This window comes from Corythoichthys intestinalis, chromosome 19 (genome assembly GCF_030265065.1).
Source record: "Corythoichthys intestinalis isolate RoL2023-P3 chromosome 19, ASM3026506v1, whole genome shotgun sequence".
In the NCBI taxonomy this organism is placed as follows: domain Eukaryota; kingdom Metazoa; phylum Chordata; class Actinopteri; order Syngnathiformes; family Syngnathidae; genus Corythoichthys; species Corythoichthys intestinalis.
This window is the reverse complement of record NC_080413.1, coordinates 20,769,532-20,791,064: the sequence shown is the minus strand read 5'-3', so window position 1 is coordinate 20,791,064 and position 21,533 is coordinate 20,769,532. Positions and strand designations below refer to the sequence as shown.

The following is a 21,533-nucleotide window of genomic DNA, read 5'->3' as shown; positions in this document are numbered from 1 at the left end:
TTTTGATTGGTATTTACATCTGTAGCACTGCAATGCATGCTAGGCGGCATGTTGGATGACAACAGTGTTGTCAGCAGGTGGCAGCAGAGGTTGACTGTCTTCCTCAAGGGTGCAGTGATGACCAAATGAAGCTTCTTGAAGCAATGAAGCTTTGCAGCTAACTGGTTCAAAGCTTAATGGTGGTTCATTTGATCTAAAAGTGTTACCAAATACCATTACTAGCAATTAATGAAACAACAGGAACAGTAACTGAAGAAAAATTAGCACAGAACATGAATTTTGATTGGTATTTACATCTGTAGCGCTGCAATGAATACTAGGAGGCATGTTGGATGACAACAGTGTTGACAGCAGGTGGCAACAGGGGTTGACAGTCTTCCTCAATGGAGCAGTGATGGCCAAATGAAGCTTCTTGAAGCAATGACTCTTTGCAGCTAATCGGTTCAAAGCTTAATGGTGGTTCATTTGATCTAAAAGTGTTACCAAATACCATAACTAGCAATTAATGAAACAACAGGAACAGTAACTGACGAAAAAATTAGCACAGAACATGAATTTTGATTGGTATTTACATCTGTAGCGCTGCAATGCATGCTAGGAGGCATGTTAGATGACAACAGTGTTGACAGCAGGTGGCAGAAGAGGTTGACTGTCTTCCTCAAGGGAGCAGTGATGGGCAAATGAAGCTTCTTGAAGCAATGAATCTTTGCAGCTAACTGGTTCAAAGCCTCATGGTGGTTCATTTGATCTTCTGACAGTCTTATGGTGCCGCTATCAAATAAAGTGTTACCGGTTAATATCTTTTGGTGTAAATATCCCATAATACAGTGAGGACAGCTGTGGCTTATAGTCCAGTGCGGCTTATTTACGAACAAATGTCGTTTTCGTGTCTAATTTGTTGGATGGCGGCTTTTAGTCAGGTGCGCCTTATAGTCCGAAACGGTAGGTTAACTGTCCCTAGGTGTGCATGAAAGCGTGATTGGCTGTTGTGACCAACAATTGGCTGGTCCAGTCCAGCCCTCACTTCTATTTTAAAGCATGCTAGGATAGGCTTAAGTTAATTGTGATAGAACGTATTGAGGACAAATGCAGTAATAAATGAAAAAAAGAAAATGCATAAAAATGACAAACTTAATAGATACATGTATTGGATCCACTTTAATTCTTCTACTGTGTTTGTGTGTGATCCAATGGTCTGGTCAGAGGTTTAGGGGTCATTTAACTAAGACCTAGAGTCAGTCCCACACTGATCGAGAATCTAGTCAATGTGCAGTGTGAAGTACAATTTTTAGCAGATGGGCAATGTGATGAGCTATTACATTATGTATGATGAGTGCCAGTTGGCTTTAGGCGCTTCTGAAAGATTCATGTAAGCCCACTCATTCCACCAGAAACTTGGAGAGAGATGAAACTATTCTGGCCATCAAATGGTCGCCGAAATGCGAAATTACAGAGGTACATTAGGACAAGTGTGACAATAAATGTAAATTAAATGTAATTTTATTTAACTGTTGAAGAAAACGAGATATTTCCCATTAAAAATACCAAAAATCTTCCTATGTGACAAATCACCTTTTGTGACCCAGTAACAATGTGCAATTTTGTTCTGTAAACTATTGCATTTCCAGACAAGCCTGTGCTGATGTATGGTATATGCTCATAAAAAATAATACAATCCAAATGTGCTTAACCTTCTAAGATATAATACTCAAAAAGTACTCTTCATTTTATATATACAATGCACGCACACACACCTTGCACTTCAAACACAAAAGTGACAGTCCGTTTTGTTCATAAAGTTGATTTCACAACTTGGCATAATGAAAAAGATTGAGCTATTACTGCTCTTTAAAATAGTCCAGAGTAAAAGTTTTCCACTTTTCTAAAAAATCAACATGTTGGCACACTGCTGGCACTCATCCACAGTGAGAAATCCCTTTGCTGAGCCAGGGTTAACTGTAGAAGGAGAAAAAGAAAATATTTCATTAAAATAAATAAATAAAAGCAAATAGACAAAGACATGCTGCAATTGTTATAAATGGCGCACACCCACACAATATCCACAGAATACATTAAAATACAGTTCCTATAAAATACTGTTCATGCAAACAAAAGGTCTGTTGCAAATTCCTTACATCATAGCCTTTAATGGAATACACACATTCCTTTAGTTAAAAGGAAAGACAACAGTGTTTTTTTGTAAATATTCTGATGTTTTCAATCAGGGTGAGAAGCCCGGTCACCCAGCAGGGACTCCCTGGAGAGGTGTTCCGGGTACGTCCCACTGGCTGGAAGCTCAGGGGACGACCCAAGACACATTGGAGAGACTATAGCCCCCTTCAGACTTACAGTGGGGCAAATAAGTATTTAGTCAACCACTAATTGTGGAAGTTCTCCCACTTGAAAATATTAGAGAGGCCTGTAATTGTCAATATGGGTAAACCTCAACCATGAGAGACAGAATGTGGGGGAAAAAAACTGAAAATCACATTGTTTGATTTTTAAAGAATTTATTTGCAAATCATGGTGGAAAATAAGTATTTGGTCAATACCAAAAGTTCATCTCAATATTTTGTTAGGTACCCTTTGTTGGCAATAACGGAGGCCAAACGTTTTCTGAAACTCTTCACAAGCTTTTCACACACTGCTGCTGGTATTTTGGCCCATTCTTCCATTCAGATCTCCTCTAGAGCAGTGATGTTTTGGGGCTGTCGTTGGGCAACACGGACTTTCAACTCCCTCCACAGATTTTCTATGGGGTTGAGATCTGGAGACTGGCTAGGCCACTTCAGGACCTTGAAATGCTTCTTACGAAGCCATTCCTTTGTTGGCCTGGCTGTGTGTTTGGGATCATTGTCATGCTGAAAGACCCAGCCACGCCTCATCTTCAATGCCCTTGCTGATGGAAGGAGATTTTCACTCAAAATCTCTTGATACATGGCCCCATTCATTCTTTCCTTTACACAGATCGGTCGTCCTGGTCCCTTTGCAGAAAAACAGCCCCAAAGCTTGAGGTTTCCACCTCCATGCTTTACAGGGGGTATGGTGTTTCTTCTGATGCAATTCAGTATTCTTTCTCCTCCAAACACGAGAACCTGTGTTTCATCTGACCATAACACATTCTCCCAGTCCTCTTCTGGATAATCCAAATGCTCTCTAGCGAACCGCAGACGGCCTGGACGTGTACTTTCTTCAGCAGGGGGACACGTCTGTCAGTGCAGGATTTGAGTCCCTGGCGGCGCATTGTGTTATGCCGGTAACACACCAGCAACGTGAACGTCGCGTCAACCGCGATTACACTTGGAAACGCGGCCGTTAAAGTCAATCAGCCAATGCATACCAGTCGCAGTGCGTCCGCGTGTTAGACACGTCCCAGAACCGCTAAACGCGACGCACGCGAAAAGAACAGCAGAGTTTGTTTTTTGACGCGAGACACGGCCCCCCCTGCCTCAATACTACTAAGTAGGATCGGGCAGGCCAGAAGTCACTCATGTAAAAATACGTTGGATCCGGTCGATTTTCAAAATAATATGCAATCGTAACTTACTATATAAATAAAATAAATTGGAATGAGCTAAAACACCTGTAATTAATACGAAAAATACACAAATCCTGCTACACAATTAAATTTATTAATTTCTGCGTGGTGCTTTAACTTGAGAAAAAACATCAATAAAGTTTAGAAATGTTCATAAGGAAAAAAAATGATTGAAGCATTTAATTTATAAAATACATGTTAAAATCCTTGTCATTGGGATTGCTTTTTGCTTCAGCACATGACTTCTTTTTTTCTTCTTTCTTTCAAAAAGAAAGCTGGCCAATACGCGGGGTCTGAAAGGCAAAGTGTTTTTTTATTACCTTTAAATACCCGCTATTCTCGCGCAATCTTGCAATCCTCGCGTGAACCAATCGAGCTGCTCCACAGACGCGCTGCTCGTGAAACGCGTCCTATGGAAATTGACGCCGAGCGTCACTGGTGCGTTTTCGCGGCGGGATCGTTGACGCGACGTTTCTAGTGTGTTACCGGCTTTACTGATAGTAGCCTTTGTTACTGTGGTCCCAGCTCTCTGTAGGACATTCACTCGTTCCCCCCGTGTGGTTCTGGGATTTTTGCTCACCTTTCTTGTTATCATTTTGACGCCACGGGGTTAGATCTTGCATGGAGCCCCAGGTCGAGGGAGATTATCAGTGGTCTTGTATGTCTTCCATTTTCTAATAATTGCTCCCACAGTTGATTTCGTTACACCAAGCATTTTACCTATTGCAGATTCAGTCTTCCCAGCATGGTGCAGGTCTACAATTTTGTTGCTGTCGACAGCTCTTTGGTCTTGGCCAACGTGGAGTTTCGAGTGTGACAGACTAAAGTCGTGGACAGGTGTCTTTTATACCGATAATGAGCTAAAACAGGTGCCATTAACACAGGTAACGAGTGGAGCCTCTTAGACCTCGACAGAAGAAGTTAAGACCTCTTTGAAAACCTGAAAACTTGCTTGTTTGTAGGTGACCAAATACTTATTTTCCACTCTAATTTGGAAATAAATTCTTTAAAAATCAAACAATGTGATTTTCTGTTTTTTTTTTTTCCACATTCTGTCTCTCATGGTTGAGGTTTACCCATGTTGACAATTACAGGCCTCTCTAATATTTTCAAGTAGGAGAACTTGCACAATTGGTGGTTGACTAAATACTTATTTGCCCCGCGGTATATCCCACTAAATTCCCGTGTCAGGTGACGCGGGATTTACCCGTGTCATGGCTGTCAGACATGGGGAGAGGTACCGCGAATTACCCGGGTTGGACACTTTCACTCTTATCCCGTGTTGGCGACTCTTGTGCGGGGATAGCGAGGGACGGGATTTTACAACGCGGACATTGCATTATTTTTGGTTGGCATCGGGAACAAAATAAACCACACATTTCCAAAGATGGATGATGGACTGTCTCTTCCTCAGCTGTAAGATCTAGTAGCAATTTAATTTCGTTATATTTTCAGTTTAATTTTGTGATCTTTCCAGTTTGCCATGTTGATAATTGCAATGTTTGTTTGCTGCTTTTCCTCTTTCTGCAAAGACAGAGGAAATGACGATCGGCCCACCATGATATTGTGACGTCACACGAGGTAGGCCTGGCCAGGAAGTAGCTCGGGAGGCCAAAGTTTCCAACACACATCTTCTTTATTCCAAAAAAATAAAACAAAAAAACAAAAACAAAAGAAAAGAAAAGTGGCTGAAATGCTGCACAAGAGACAACAAAAACAACAAAATAAACATCTAAAAAAAATCAACTTAGGTCTGTTCTCAAAATGCTTTCTATCCATCTCCTTCTGTGCCGCCTCTCCCTCAATCTGGTCATCTTTTATATACTCCTCCAGGCCGGCTGTAATTAAGTGGCTTAAACTGCCACACCTGCAGGAATTGTGCGGCATGCTGGGAAGCAAAGTGTTTGGGCTGGTGGCCATTTTGACAGGATTCTTCATCTCTGGCCAAAGAATGTCTCCCTCCACTACCTGCTCCCGCATGACGTCACAATATTTAAGTCATCAGCTTTTGCACTGTGACCCAGGAATTAAATGGTTGTTTTCACACATGCCGCTTCCCGGGTAAATCCTGGAAATTATACTAGGACGCGACCAATATCAGTGTCATCTCCGTGGCAGTCGACTCGGGAAATTGCTTTCAGACATAAAAGCTATCTGTTTAAATCCCGGGATTTAACCGGAGTTTAGCGTATGTCTGACAGAGACTTACATCTTTCAACTGGCCTGGGAACACCTTGGAATCCCGCCGGGAGAGCTGGTTGAAGTGGCTGGGGAGAGGGAAGTCTGGGCTTCCCTGCTAAAGCTACTGCTCCACGAACTGACCCCGGATTAAGCGGTAGATAACGGATGGATGGATTGATGTTTTCAATCATGAGCTGCTTTTGCAGCATAAAAATGGGCATCAAGTTTGAGTCTAGGGCATGAAACGTCACACTCACGGGCTGGCTTTCCACTCTCTCCTACATGTATAGTAGGTAACATTTCATCTGTGTTGCGCCTGATCGTATGATCGAAACTAGTCAAGTTCAACTCCCAGAGTCCCGTAGTTCACACAGGGCTTATCAAACCAGTGTTGAAAGAGCTATTATAACTTTTTTGAATTCATTGCAATTGTCAGGAACACACACAAACATGCTTCTAGAGGAGCTGCAACCACGCATGCAGAGGCCAAGTTACCCTCCTTCCCCCCTTTGTCACTTCTTTCAGAAGAAAATATCATCATCACTGTCGGTGTCGTCCAATGACCACCTCAAGTCTTTCAGGCCAAAATCAAGCAATCTGAAACAGTAAGTAGGAGGTTCAACTGGGGTGTCATTAGCCAGGGACAAGAATAGATTAAGGCAGTACAAAAGTGTGAGTTTATCAATTAGGGGGTTAATCAGAAAAACTCCGTGCGAACTGGCGGAGGACACATGGTAGCTCAGCTACTTACAGTCTCCCAAGCATGAGAGACGTTAGAATGGTGGGGTGAAGAGGTCAGTGGAGGATGATGCGTAGCATTGGGCCGCTGCTGAGGGGTGAGAGCCAGTTAGCGTGTGGCTAACAGTTGGGGATAAGAACAGACAGCTGACAGACGAAGAGGTAGCCAATCAGCTTCACGTAAAATATACATTGATGAAAAGCACAGTGTAACACTTGGTCCCTTTCAGATGTGCATTTATGAGCATATGGAGCACATATCACATTATTACAGTGAACCCCTACTAAAGCTAATACACAATTTGTCTTTCAAGAGACTTGCTGAAAGACTACATTTTGACAGTTTTTTCCCCCAAACTATAATGTTCTGTGAATACTATACTAGGGATGTCCACGATCCGATCACCTTTTATATACAGTATATTAGGGCTGCGGCTATCGATTATTTTAGTAGTCGATTCATTTATCCACTAGTTAGTTCGAATAATCGAGTAATCGGATTAGTAACATTTAATGTGTTGCAGAATACATTTTAGGAGATGTAAACAAAGGCTTCCAAAGATTATACTTTCAAAAGGGGATTAAATGCGAATACAAAATAAAATTCCCCGAGTGTTTCTTCAACTATAAAGAATTGCACCTTCATTTAAAAATACATTAAAATACCTGAGCTCAGCTTCAAACAGCATGAAAATAAATAAATGAGGATCTAAGTTCAGCAAAAAAAAAAAAAAAAAGAACAATTGGCTAACTTGCACAGCAAAGGTCCGCTAGCTTAAATGCTATAAAATGCTAACTCTGTTTTACAATGCTCTTAAATTGTTCAACCACATAGTCCCACAAAAAAACAAACAAACAAAAAAACGGCTAAATATACCGACAAGCTAAATTACGAATGCCTTAAAAAAACATTAGCTCAAACAAAAACTTACCTTATGTTGGTCTTAACAGGGAGCAGCTGGATTAAGCCATGTTAAATGAGTTATGGCATATTCACTGTTGCCACTAGGAGGCAGTGTATCCACCCAAATTAATAAAAGTAAATGCAAACACTTTCAAAACAAACCATTACAACACCACTTTAATTAAACTAATACTTGAAGTAGCAAAATTTGATTCGAAGCTTTTATCTAATCAGTTACTCGAGTTAATCTATTAATCGTTGCATCACTACAGTATTTTTTTAGGGGCTAAAAAGTAACAAAATAATGCAGAAATACAATGGTATTGCCGAAAGAAACAAAAATATATCCGTTTTATACTCCGAAACACTCCCGTAAAAAGCAGAAGAGGAAGTACTATAAACAGTACAGTACTCTAACATGTTTGAAACTTTTGTTTAAGTAAAAAAAAAAAAAAAAAGACTTTTACAGTATCTAATCGGGACTCTGTATCGGCAGATTCTCAAAATCCGGTGGCTCGGACTTGGGTGAAAAAATATACATTCGGGATATCCATAGTTTCTCATATTTTTCCACAGTTTTTGTTGTTTATTAATCAGCAGTAGACGATGGGTTGATTTGATCAAAATGCTGCAATTTCTAAACCTTTTCTTTTTAGGTGATAATTTAAAATGTATATACTGGACTGTCTCAGAAAATTAGAATACACAATATTCTAATTTTTTGAGACAGTCCTGTGTATATATACAGGACTGTCTCAGGAAATTAGAATACACAATATTCTAATTTCCTGAGACAGTCAGGAAATTAGAATATTGTGAGACCACTTCCTGAGACAGTCAGGAAATTAGAATATTGTGTATTCTAATTTCCTGAGACAGTCCTGTATATATACACAGGACTGTCTCAACAAATTAGAATATTGTGTATTCTAATTTTCTGAGACAGTCCAGTACATCTTAAAGGGAAATTGCTGCCATCTGCTGGTTGTTGTGCAACTAATTTTTTCCCCCAAGTTTGAAATTCACAGTGAAGCAGCATCAGAAAATTCCTTGTTCATAAATAGAATGGAATATATTCAAGTACTTGTCAAAGACAGTGAAAGATTTGTAAAAGTAAATTCGAATCTTTGTGAAGTGTCCATGACTCGCAAATTTTGCTCGTTGCATCGCTATATCCAAACCGACAGCAAGGGTTCACTGTAATTATGAATAGCTTTTACAGAACATGAACTATTGGAGAAAATGCCTTAATATCAATAAACATAAAACATGTAAACAGGTCTTCTTTTTAGGACAGGGTTTTACTCCTTTGGCTGTGGCACAAACTGATTTGTACGTTAACCTGTATAGGCCATGAATGTCAAACTAAACCAAGTATTTTTATAAACTGATGACCTTTATAGTAATAACAAACAGTCAAGAATACGAATAAAGAGTTTAGTGGCCAATACAGTGCCGGCACCCTCACCTTGCCTTCCCAGACGGCTGCTGTGACTTGATGGCTGACAACCTCATGGCCCCACGGTGAGGCGAAATCTGTGGTGAGCTCTTCGGCGACGGGCGTGGCGAAACTCTGGGGGAAGATCTCGCCGATGGCTCAGGTAGATGGGAAGAAGCGGCGGGCTGCGGGTGCTTCCTGGGGATGCGCTTGAGAAGGTGGCTGACCCATCGCTGCTGCTCCTCCCGGCTTCCGCTTAGTAAAATCAGCTCTTTGGCAGTTGATATGTCATAGTTCACTGTTCAGGAACAAGATGGATGATATTAAATATCCATTAAATGAATAAAGTAAATTGTTTTATGTCATATACTGACTAAGGGAGTTCCAAAAAATCGATTATTACATGGCTCGCGATTCGACACGTGACGATTCGATTACGATTCATAAAGGTTCAAAAACGATGATTTTCCCTCATAACTTTATGACAGCCGCTCGTAGCGGAACATAATTCTAGACACGTCTGCTGCCCGGACACCTTTAACGGACGCACGCACAACGTTATGATGGATGCTCCTGGTAACTGAGCGAGGGATTTACTCCTTTTCAAAAAATACATTTTTGTATGAGACAGGCAGGCATAGAAGCCTGTGCGTACGTTATTTTTTTTTAGAGAGAGAGGGGAAGAGAGATAGTTTGTTGCCCCTTGTCTTTCAGATGTCCAGCTGTAGTTTCAAGTTATGTCAATTGAAAAATGTCCTGTGTGTGTTGCTAAGACCCGTATGCATCTATAAGCGGTGAGAACACGAACCCTCTTGTACTTTTTAGCCTTAATTGTTGTTGTTGTTTTTGAGGTGTTAATAGTTAGCGCTGCTAAGCTAATTAGCTAATTCGCTAACGTGTATTTGTATATGCTGAACGTGTAAAACCATGATTAAATACAGCGGAAACACTACAAACATGCGAAATAGTACAGAAATCTGTGAAAACAAAATATATTGGTTAAAAGAAGTCTTATTTCTGAAGACCCTTTTTTCCAGAAAATGTGGAGTTTATTCCACCTGTGTAAATTGTATTGTATTGTTGAGAGAAATAAGTACTCCTTTCAAAATGGTTAATGTTTTTGCACTTTCTTGTAAAAAATAAAAAAAGCAGCTTAGGGGCAGCTTTTTGTTGTATGGGCATGTTTCTATTGTTCCTGGTGAATCATTAGTATATTTTAGATAAATAATGGACATAAATTTGTTTGGCTATTTTATTAATTAGTAATGTACCATGCATCGATAATCGTGATAACCGTGATCATCGTCAATACCGTGATCATCTTTCAATAATTGAATCGTAGCACCCTGAATCATAATCGAATCGAATTGCATCGTGGGGTGCCTAAGATGGCACACCCTTAATACTGACCCTTGCAGGGCACAATGACCTCCTCCTTCCTGTCCAGGTGGTCCTTGTGGCACTTGGTGTGGCAACGGCGACACTCGAGGGCCGGTGGCGGCTTAAACACATGCCACAGCGGCCGAGCGCATGCCTCGCAGCTTGAAGGGAAGTGATAGAGGGTGGGGATGAACTCATGACCTTTGTGGCTAATGTACAAGGGGCGTTCGCCAAAGGGCGTGGTCTCCATGACGACTTCCTGGTCACGCTTGCTCTCGCCCTCATTGGCGTACAGGATCTGGAAGAAGAAATTTCATTTTGTGGAACCAGTACAAATAGATTAACAGCACTTGTATTCATTTAAATGGAGAAACACGTTTGAAAGTGTGATCATGGAATAAATTAAACTTGTCCACTGTATTTTATATTGGTTACATTTCAGTTTGTAAATGGTTGACACGAACAGCTTTCAACCATACTGAACCAGCGAAGTGGGGAAGAGAGAAAATGCAACAGGAGGAAGAGAAAGAAATGTTTTATTCATAGAGAATTGTATTATTGCCTTACCTGAAATATCCGGGGGATTTCTATAGCGTCTGCACGGTACACATCAGTCTGAGTGACAGGTCGGACATGAAACAGCTTGCTGCGGCGGGCAATAAAGGAGACGCGTTAAAATAAGGGCAAGAAAACCAGAATAATAACTGCAGTCGAAAAGTTGACATAATAAAAATATAACACTGAACATAGCTCAGTGCACAACCTCTAAAGAAGTTTTATTTTTGTCAGGTTGCAACTTTTAGATGATTTTCAAACTTTGAATGTCTCCTCATCTGCACCAAAGGAAAAAAATATGAATTCATTTTTAATGAATTCCGTTGTTCTATACCAGGGGTCGGCAACCCAAAATGTTGAAAGAGCCATATTGGACAAAAAAAAGCATATATGTCTGGAGCCGCAAACAATTAACAGCCTTATGTTAGCCTTAGCATTAGCCTAATAATGAAAGCAGCACATGTATGTATGTATCTATATTAGCTAGAGGAGCCTATTATCAAAATGACTAAGTTGGCTACAAATATATAATAGGTCTATATGATTACCGTATTTTACGCACTATAAGGCGCACCTTAAAGCCTTCAATTTTTTTCAAAAGCCAAATGTGCGCCTTATAATCCTATGCACCTTATATATTGATCAAATTTGGTTCATCATACATGACTTTCCCTTTAACGCAGCTTCATTTAGTGGTTGCACAACATGACCCCAAGCACTAGTATTACTACTACTACTACGGCGCCTTATAATGCAGTGCAACCGATATATGCAGTATATATATAAAGTTTTAAAATGTGCCATTCATTGAAAAATGAAACGGAAAATACGGCAATGGTTTATTTTCCCTGCAGTGCACCCTATAGAGAATGACGCACCACATGAATCCTTTGTAGTACGATGCCGCCTCAAGTTTGACTTCATTATAATAATAACTTAGAAGAATGTTGATGTCATGTATGTGCTCCTACAGAAACCTTAGTAACCAAAAAATATATACAAAATTTCCCTCCCCCATCTTTTTCAATTTTCAAACATTTTTGAAAAAGCTCCAGGGAACCACTAGGACAGCGCTAAAGAGCCACATGTGACTCTAGAGCCGCGGGTTGCTAACCTCCATTCCGATAGAGCGAATGTTTGTTGGACGAAGTACATGTTCTGACCATTTTTTCACCTACTCTAGGTATTATATTCTTCATCTCCAAGCAAGAACTTTATTAAATTTGAATGATTCTTGGCCTGAGGTGTTGTAGGTAGCTCAGGGAAAATTATTAAGGTCAGATTACACATGTTCCTATAATATCTCTACACGCAGGTTTAACAGACAGTTATTGGTTAATGTAATTTCAGCATCAATGAAGTTTTTCTAATACTTATGCTTATCATTTTCAAACCGTAACATTATTTGAACGTGCCAAAGCAAGAGCCCAATTTGTCTTTTACTTTAATGAGATGCATGAAGTACATGTACTGATACATGAACTATATAAATTAACCATATTCATGCTTTTTAATAAACAATGTTGCATGGCAATGACACGGTTTTCTGTCAGCTCGATTTAGTAATATTTCCATCGATTATTTAAATATAGGATTTAAATTGCATAGACTCACTCTATGTCCAAAGTCATGAAAGGGTTGGCCTGTTCTCGGTCCAGCTCACTGTTGTAGAATAGAATCTTTTTACTGCTTACCACTACAAACTGTTGATGAGATACAAACAACACATTTGGTTAAAATAAAACAATGATAAAAAGTACCTTACTGTGCTAAGATATTATAAATGAAGATATAATATAAAGATGACCTTTTTGTCCCAGCCGAACCGTTTTGTTTGCTTGGTAGGGAGTGAAAGCCAGCCCTCTAATCTGGAGTCTAAAACAACACAAGAGATAAATTTAAACATTTTATGTGGTATTATTTAAAGGGAACCTGGGACTTAAAGACTTGTAGGCAATGATAAGCCACAATTGTTCTCTTTTACTAAAATATGTTATTAGAAACACATAAAATATTGCCATTGATTTAAAAATCTATAATATATTGTACATGTTTTGACCTACGGAGGGCGCCATGTTTTATACCTTTATTTACGTACATTGTCACTGTCACTCGACGAACACTACCGGGTAACTGCAATTCTTTCTACGCGGCAAGACATCCAACACATGCGCTTATTGTTTAAAAGTGGCGAGTACTATTTTTATTGAGTCTTTTATCAACTTTTCATTGCCTCAAAATACTTTTTGCAAGTGTTTCTCTCTCATACTTTTAAGTATTGTGTTTTCTTGTAATAGTTTTAAAGTAGATTGTTGATCTGGTGACCACATTAGTCACGTAGCATATTTAAACCACGCTTATTTGATATTACAATGTTTAAGTATTTTCTTAAGGCATCTTTAGTATGTTCTGTCTGTAAGCATGAAAACAAAACAAGATGAAAGCGCACATTAGTACTTTGGGTGTCAAATTCGCCTCTTGAGGATGTTTCGCCGGTGTAGCAGATTTTGGCTGAACATCGTTTTTTTCCCCTACTTTCGTCTCATCCCGTTTTTCCTGTTCATTTTGCTTTTGCTGCTTGTTTTGTGAAATATCGACAGTGCTGTCATGCTCATTAACGTTCCTCTCGGGTTCAAATTGAAAGAGTGGAACAGATGACATGTTTAGGTCGCTAGAGTCCTACTTTGGAAGCTTAGCAGCATAAACATGTGTCATCAGGTCCCTGTGACGTCAACAACAATGGCAACCTACTAGTTAAACTTATTTTACAAAGTGTATGAAAACAAAAACATCAATAGGTGTTTCAATATCAAATTATTTTAACTCATAAGAACGTTTTATAAATGTTTTATCTTTTAAGAACTACAAGTCTTTCTATCCGTGGATCCCTTTAAACTATTTAAGAACTCAAATTTAAGATTGTAAGCCACCTCAAACATTAATAACATTAACAAAAGTGCTGGGAAAGAATTGTAAAAATAAAATAAAAAACGTCACACCAACATTGAGGTAACTCAAGGTCAAATCTCACTAAAAGTGCATTTATGTCAGGTTCTTCTATATCCACCCTTGCATTGTAGACTTAAAAATATTTTTGCTAGAAGAGACAGGGGACTTCCCAAACCTGTTCCCACAATGACAGTGTCCGAAATGTCTTAGTGGTTACGGGCTACACCAAGCCTTACCACTTTGTAGTTAACCCTTTTGTGCATGAATTATGAATTATTATTTTAATTTTTTTTACTTTTAAGGGGCACTCATTCAACTCACTTGCTGCCATTGACTAGGCTAGATGTTCAATCCATTTTGCCCCTCCCAAAAAAAATGAATTAGACGTCTAGAACTGTCAAGCTGACTGAAACATGAGCACTCACAGTTCCAAAATAGTCACTTGCTTTATAAAGGGAGTGTCAACTTGTTAATAGCCGCCCACTGTCTGAAGTGGCCACTGTCCCTGAAAGGGTTAAGTACAGTAGGTGGTGCGCCAAGACCTGTCTATATATCGGACATAACAAATCACGTGCCTTTTTTGAGGTGGAAGACATTTGAACAAAGCCGGTAAGAAATCAAACTGTATGCATCTGCATCAGTGGACATCAATCGTGTTAAGACACAGCAGATTTAGAGAAAACACAGTAGAGGGATTAGCTGACATCATGCTGGGCTAAAACATGGCCACATTTTTTTTTCAAGTAGCTCAAAAGACTTGTAATCGTTTTAATATACAAGACTTTTTTTAGTTTGCACTACCATGCAGGGGTCACCTGCAAGTTCAGATTCAGGTTCGGGCTGCTGGTATGTAAGGGCCAGGGGACGCGGGCCCCGCTCCTCACTTTCATCATCTTCTTCATCCTCAGAGTCAGAGTCAGAGTCAAAGAGAGAACGTGCTGGACGGATGTCCGGCCGAGTGTCGATGCGCACTGATTTGTGTGTGCGCTGGTAGGTGAAGGACATTGATTCGGAGGTTTGTGAGTGAGTAATGCGCACTGTGTCCGAAGGGGTGAAGAAGAACAAAGAGTGGAGGAAAAAAAGGTCACAACACCACAGGTGATGGTGCAAAGTATAATGTTAAAACAGAGAAAACAGAAAGATTTCAAGAAGGGAGGACCTACTAGTATAGTAGGGTAAAATTTGTAATGTTTTTTCGTACCTGGGTAGCCTTCGCCCACATCTAGATCATTGCCACTGCTGATGCTGGTTGAATCTAGAGAATGAATGCTGAGGGAGGTGAGCTGGCATCGAAGCTGCTCGATGTCACTGTCCTTGCTGGCCAATGTCATCTGAAGTTCCTGACGCACTTGGTTCTCCTCTGCAATCAGCTGCAGGATGCATACAGAATGACGAACTTGAAAAACTCATATCTATCTACCTATCTCAAGACACCACTGTGCTTGGTTCTAAATCAATTGATGAGTCTGTAAAATTGCTTTCCTGGCTTTTCACACAATTAAAATGCTACATAGAATCCAACATTCACCAATTGATCGACATCTATTACCTGATTTCTGCAAAATCTAATTAGTTACTACTAATAGTTACTAGTTACTTCCTATCGAACGACATAAAAATAGGAATAATAATAAAATAATAAAATAAATAAATAATAAAAATGAATAATTGAGTCACCATCTATTCGTGTCTAAATTTTTTTAAACAGTAATCTTTCCTCTTCATGAATCAGAGTGCATATTCTGCATCCACGCTACGTCACAGAGACAGTGTGGGCGTACTCACCGCTTGCATTTCCGACAGCTCTCGTTGGTATTTGATGATGGTGCTGTTAAGTTTGTCCTTCTCGGATCTCAGCTCCAGTTGTAGCTTCCTGTTCTCCTTCTCTTTCCTGTGCACCTCTGTGTCTGTGCCTCGGTGCCCTCCCCTTGCAGGCTCCCTTCGGTTCATCACCTCAGCGAGCTTGTTGATGGCCTGTGTGATAAATGTCACAATTCAACAGACACAATGGATAAAAATGTGAGTAAAAGTGTGTGTATTGAAAACAATGCTAAAAGTAAGTGAAGTGTACGTTCACAAGTGGGTACATCCGAAGGCACATAAACATTCGCAATCAAACCGAAGGACAATTCAAGGTCTTCAATTAACCCATCATGCATGTTTTTGGAATGTCGAAAAAACCCACACAATCACAGGGAGAACACGCAAACTCCACACAGGAATGTCGAAGACTGGATCCGAATCCCCTAACCTCAAAATTGTGAAACCTCCTATAAAAATCCACAGAATTCACTCAAGAAAGGCAAATAAATGTACATGCTTCGTTCACCAGCATTTGAACCCACAAGTTTTTTAAATGGGTTTTCAGGGACAAGGCAATTACAAGAAATAACATTATGTTAAGATATATCACTTTAGTCCTATACTTTAATAGGATCTTAATAGGACATATTTAAGAAAAGCGCAGTGAATGAGGCCTGCTGTTGCTGTGAACAACATTTCGAGTGTAATCACACGCTATCCGCCAAATGTTTTTTAAAATAGCAGCAAATGATAATGTCTGACAAAGCAATTATGCGTGGAAAACATAATAGAAAGTAAAAGAGCCAAACCATTCCAGCCCTATGTAGGCGGTGTGACACATAGACACACGCACCTGAATTTTTAGCGTCCTTTCAGTCTGCAACTGCTTTTCAAAGGCCACTATGAGGGAGCTCATGTTCTTTTCTTCATCCTTTGCTTTCTGGAGTTCTACAGAAATAGCACAACATACATGCTCAGAGCTTTATTTACAGAAGCTTACTTCTCTGATTCACTCACGTTGATGTAGTTCTTTAAGCTGGTTGTTGAGTTCCTCCTTCTCACTCGCTAGGTTGGCCACATCCACAGTCAGAGTGCGATTGGACTCCTCCAGCTGTGAATTAGATAAGTCGGATCGAGTTGATGTAAACTTCAAAACTTCGAAGGAGTTCTTGTCAGGGGAACAAACTTACTACAGCCTTCTTAATTTAATATGAAGGACAAATGCTGAGAACTTGAAAAGAATTCATTAATAAGACACTTGTGGAGCATGAAATCCCTTGGGGACCATGTCTGAGTGAGGAGCTGATGACAGTACTGCACCAAAATATTAAGCATAGTGCGCAAATTAATGGTGCCTACTTCTGGGATTTAGCGGAATCTAGTGGAACGTTAGTAGAATGCAGTCAAATGTTAATGTCATTAATGTACATCTGACTACTAATCATGTTCCACATTTTTCATACTATAAGGCATGTAATTATTGTTTTATGTCTCCATTTGTGCATTAGTTGTTTTAGGTTTTCTTTATGGGTTTGATGAAGGATGAACGTATGCAGGGGTGAAAGTGGGCTGAAATTCTGTGCCGGAACGGAGCGGAACGGTGCTTTGATCCCGAAAATATGACGGCAACTGTCAAAACCCCAGGTTAAAAACAACCTGCCTGGCTGCCACACAGACATGTCCAAAAAAGGAAACCAATCTACTAATGTCAGATTTACACAAGTGTTAACAACAAGCATAATAAAGTGCTTGTGTAGCGTCATCCGTTTCCACCGATATTTATTATTTATCCAGCATGGAGTTCACCCAGCATGTGTCTGTTGTGTCATGTCGATGTGTGCATGCACTCAGCTAGCCACCGTCCCTCAATTGGCTGACATACTAACATGTGATCAGCATGGATAGTTAGCTCTGATCGGTACAAATGCACGTTTTCTGGGACACAAAAAAAAGAGCAAAGTTATTGAATTAATGCAAAAAAAAAAAAAAAAAAGGGCAATGCAACAGAAAATTGATCAAATTTTTAGGAGAAAGGAAAGAGTTGAAGAGACTTATTTTATTTTCTCTGATGGGGAGGTTCAGAACATCATGTTAACCATATAATGCCTGACACCAGAAATAATGAAAATTCAGATTTTTTCAATTTGAAAGCTTTATGTGGTCCTTAAACGTAATTTTAAAAAATGAACGTTTTTTAAAAATAATCTGCCTATATATATATATATATGTTCCCTAATTTGTATCATAAATGATACTGTACATTAGGCATTATATGCAGTTCTAGTGGTAAAAGTGAGATTGAAGGTATTAAACATTTTTTTTCTATTGCAATTAGGTCCAGAAATGCTTGTCTCAAATGTGATACATCTGGCAGTATAGTTTATGTGCACTTTGGACTTATTATTGTTCATTTACCTATGTTAGGCTACTTATTTCCTTATAATATAAAAATGTCAATGTTTGTATTATCTTCAAAATGTTCCATTTCACTGTGAATAATGTAAATCACTTGTACTTATTTTGTACATGAAATTTTGAATGAAAATTAGTTTCTCATGTGTTGACTTGTTACAGTAAGTGCAATGTAGTAGCCTAATGCATGTGTAAAACCTGCTTTTCTTTTTTTTTTTTTTCTTTTCTGTGGTTTTAGGAGGTTTGGTGGGGGGTGGAATCTGGCTCCGTGGCGATCAGGCAAGAAATTCCAGCCACTTTCACCCCTGAATGTACGTCCAAGGCACTTTACTAGACAATATAATATAGTTATCCAACAATCATACCAACAAAATAAGTTTGAGGTCATTAAGTACAACCAAAATTCATATATACAGTTCTCTGGAATATAAGGAACACTGGTAGGTTTGAGGTAAAATAAATTTAATCATCCATCCATTCGAGCATAGCGCCATCTAGTTTTTAATCTTCTTATATTTCATTTGTTCTATAATAGTGTAGTAGTGAGCATGTCACAAATTTGAATATTTTCAGTAGTAAATACCGTATTTTCCGCACTATAAGGCGCATCGAAGTACAAGGCACACGTTCAAAGAATGGACTATTTCAAAAGTGCGCACCGCATTATACGGTGCAGTAGTAGTAATAGTAGTACTAGTGGTTTTGGATCGCGTTATGCATCTACTAGATGAAGCTATGATTAACAAATATTGATACATATATAATACATCACATTATAAAGTGCACTGTCTTGAGAAATTTTGTCCTGAGAAGTTTTGAGAATTTTTAAGGCTTTTAGGTGCGCCTTATAGTGGGTAAAAACGGTAAATGCAATCTCACCGAGGTGATGGTGGCCTCCTTGTCGCCGAGCTCCTGTTTGTGTTTTGCCAGCATGTCTTTGATTTCTAGCTCCTTCATGATTTTCTCTTTCTCCAAATTAGAGTACTGCTCCTCAGCGATGGAGCGGGCCAACTGCTCCGAGTCTGCTTTGGTCAGGCTGACTTCCAGTTGGGAAGCGAGCGATTCCCTGCGGTCAGGAAGCGGGGGAAAAAAAGCGGAACTCATCAATTTAAGCGGTGAAAAATCTGTATGAATGTCAAACATCTTTTCTTTTACAAATATCAAAGGACAAAAAATGACATCAACAAAAATATGAAGATGCTAGGAGAACCTATTCTATGTAAGTACAGTTTAAGTTTATTGTCCCTTAAGAAGGGGAAACTTGCGTTACAGCAGGTAAGCATACAGATAACAGATAACACAGCAACTCATACACACACAATAAAATAACACAGACTACAATTGCAATTCTTGCATCTGTGTAAGAATTGTGCAAATTTAGCAACCGAATTGCACTGAGTAAGAAGGAGTTCTTTGTCCCATTTGACTTAAAACAAGGGACTCTGAATCTCCTGTCTGAAGGGAGGACCTCAAACGAGCAGTAAAGGGGGTGATGTACAATTTAAGTATGTGTTTTGTCTTCCTTATGACCTGCCTCTCATAAATATCTGTTAAGGAGACCTGTGGACAGCCTAATTCACTGAAAACTCAACTATTTGCTGTTTTTGAACACTGCACAAATTTCAAAAGTACAACTTTGGCACCGTTTGGTGCCATTTTTTGTATCAAGAAACTATTGAAATAAGGAGTGGAGTATCATTTCGTGCCTTAATTGCCACCGTCTTGTGGCACCTCAATGCTAGTGCTCAATCATAGACTTCATAAAGATTGACGGGACACATTCCCCAGACACTGCGCGACACCTTCAAGTAGGTGGCTGCCTTACACTCCTCTTCAGTTGGTCGAAGTTATTCTCAATCACATGCAGCAATCCAACGCCCGGATTTAGGTTGGGAAAAACTACGAAAGCTGTCTCGCATACAAACAGGAATGATTGTCTCAGGAGTGGTTTGTTAAAGGATTCAAGGGAATTATTGTATTTATTCATACCATGCATGCATTTTGAAACGTTTTGAAAAAAACAATGGGAGAATTGGCGTCATAATTTGCAATATTTACGTGAAATAAATGCTAACTGCCCGTTTTTTTGCTTTTAACCAAGAATCGAGACTGTTTTACGTCCATATCTATAAAGAATTCGGGGATTTACACATTAATTCACAAGCATTTTCAACGTAAAAGTTCTTTGTGATGATAAGGTGGCGCCATAGTGGCTTATAGACTAGCGGCAAATTTTACATATTTACGTAAAAGGATTGCTAACTGCCCGTTTTTTTTTTTTTTGTTTTTTTGTTTTTTTTTTGCTTGTAACCAAGAATCGAGACAGTTTTACGTCCATACCTATAAAGAATTCAAGGATTTATGGATTTACGCATTTCTTCACAAGAATTTTCCACGTAAATAGCTCTTTGTGGTGATAATGCGGCGCCACAGTGGCTTAAAGACTAGCAGCACATTCGACATACTTACATAAAATAAATACTAACTGCCCGGTTCTTTTGCTTTTAAGTAAGAATCAAGACTGTTTTACTTCCATATCTATAAAGATTTCATGGATTTAAGCATTTATTCAAAAGAATTTCCAATGTAAAAAGCTCTTTGTCTGTGTTTCCACTCGGTCAGCTTTGACGGAGATAGGCCCCCTATTAATCGGCCCCGCGCCCCGTGTTCCGTCAATATATTATGAAGTCAATGGCTCAATATTTTTAACAGTTAGGTTCTTATTTTGCATGGGAAAAAGCCCAAAAATGAATTTATTCTCAAGACCTCATCCTAAAATACAGATGGTTTATTAAATGTTTAGCATAAACTTTTATCGGCTTCTTGAGTTTCTCCTGATGCCTTTATTGGTTTAACTAAGGTATACCAATGCATGTTTACTGCAGTCCATTTGTTGCTTCCCCCATTGGCACAGAGTAAAAGTAAATTACACAATAGAGGGAGCCCTCCAGCAAAAACGAAGTTACTCCTTTGTGCCACTTGAATATTCATGCAGTGTGTTACTCATCCCCATTTAGCCTGCAGTTACCTTTCCTCCTGGTACTCTTCCAGACGTTGTTGCGTCTCTTTGTACAAGTTGTTCTTCTCATCACACTCCTCCTTTAACTCACGGATTTGTGTCTTGTAAAGGGTCTAAAACAGTGATGGGATTTCCCATTAATTTCATACCAAAAAATTAACACAGAGCTTGAATCAGAAATGATGACTTTTAAACATGGTTGACATCGCTGTGTGCAGAGGGTGCAGGAAAATAGGGGATGAATTTCTACCGTGAAATATTGCTCCGCCTCCAGCTGGTCCTTTAAATCTTTCACTAGGCTTTCTGACTCCTGCTTCTCCCTATAAGAGCACCATCAATCTGTCATGCCACTAACAGTTTCCTTAAATCAACATATGCACTTTAGATTAGAATGTTCGTGTGTTTAACCGACCTGCGCATCTCCTGATTTTGCTTGTCCAAGACCTGCTTAATCTCCAGCAGTTGGTTGAGTTCTTGCTTGAGCTGCTTCTCCGAGGTGTGCAGGACAGTCACCTGCTGTTTTTCCATTTTTAGGTCACTCTGGGCCAGACTGCGCCTGTGGACCTCCTGATCCAGTCGCAAGCTGAGGTTCTTTACCTGTGCAAAAAGAGCCAAG

The 21,533-nt window shown here is 39.4% G+C and overlaps 1 protein-coding gene across 9 annotated transcripts in view; it reads right to left on the bottom strand.

The window, feature by feature from the left end:
• Positions 1–45: 45 nt before the first annotated feature.
• LOC130907657 (rho-associated protein kinase 2-like) overlaps positions 46–21,533 on the bottom strand; it is a 52,969-nt gene continuing 31,481 nt past the window's right edge. For 2 of the 9 annotated variants that reach the window (XM_057822987.1, XM_057822990.1), the window contains exons 19-34: positions 21,330–21,514; positions 21,168–21,237; positions 20,927–21,030; positions 18,778–18,964; positions 16,504–16,597; positions 16,340–16,434; positions 15,469–15,657; positions 14,885–15,053; positions 14,499–14,720; positions 12,542–12,609; positions 12,349–12,437; positions 10,747–10,825; positions 10,210–10,477; positions 8,830–9,097; positions 295–771; positions 46–193 (exon numbers count right to left, since the gene is read on the bottom strand). In XM_057822987.1, the coding sequence (XP_057678970.1) occupies positions 480–771; positions 8,830–9,097; positions 10,210–10,477; positions 10,747–10,825; positions 12,349–12,437; positions 12,542–12,609; positions 14,499–14,720; positions 14,885–15,053; positions 15,469–15,657; positions 16,340–16,434; positions 16,504–16,597; positions 18,778–18,964; positions 20,927–21,030; positions 21,168–21,237; positions 21,330–21,514 (2,379 nt within the window). In that variant the 3' untranslated portion in view covers positions 46–193; positions 295–479. Of the gene's footprint in view, positions 194–231; positions 772–798; positions 1,957–4,680; positions 6,317–8,825; positions 9,098–10,209; positions 10,478–10,746; positions 10,826–12,348; positions 12,438–12,541; positions 12,610–14,498; positions 14,721–14,884; positions 15,054–15,468; positions 15,658–16,339; positions 16,435–16,503; positions 16,598–18,777; positions 18,965–20,926; positions 21,031–21,167; positions 21,238–21,329; positions 21,515–21,533 lie in introns of those variants that run through there. The other 7 variants (XM_057822989.1, XM_057822992.1, XM_057822993.1 and 4 more) reach the window with 7 other exon arrangements.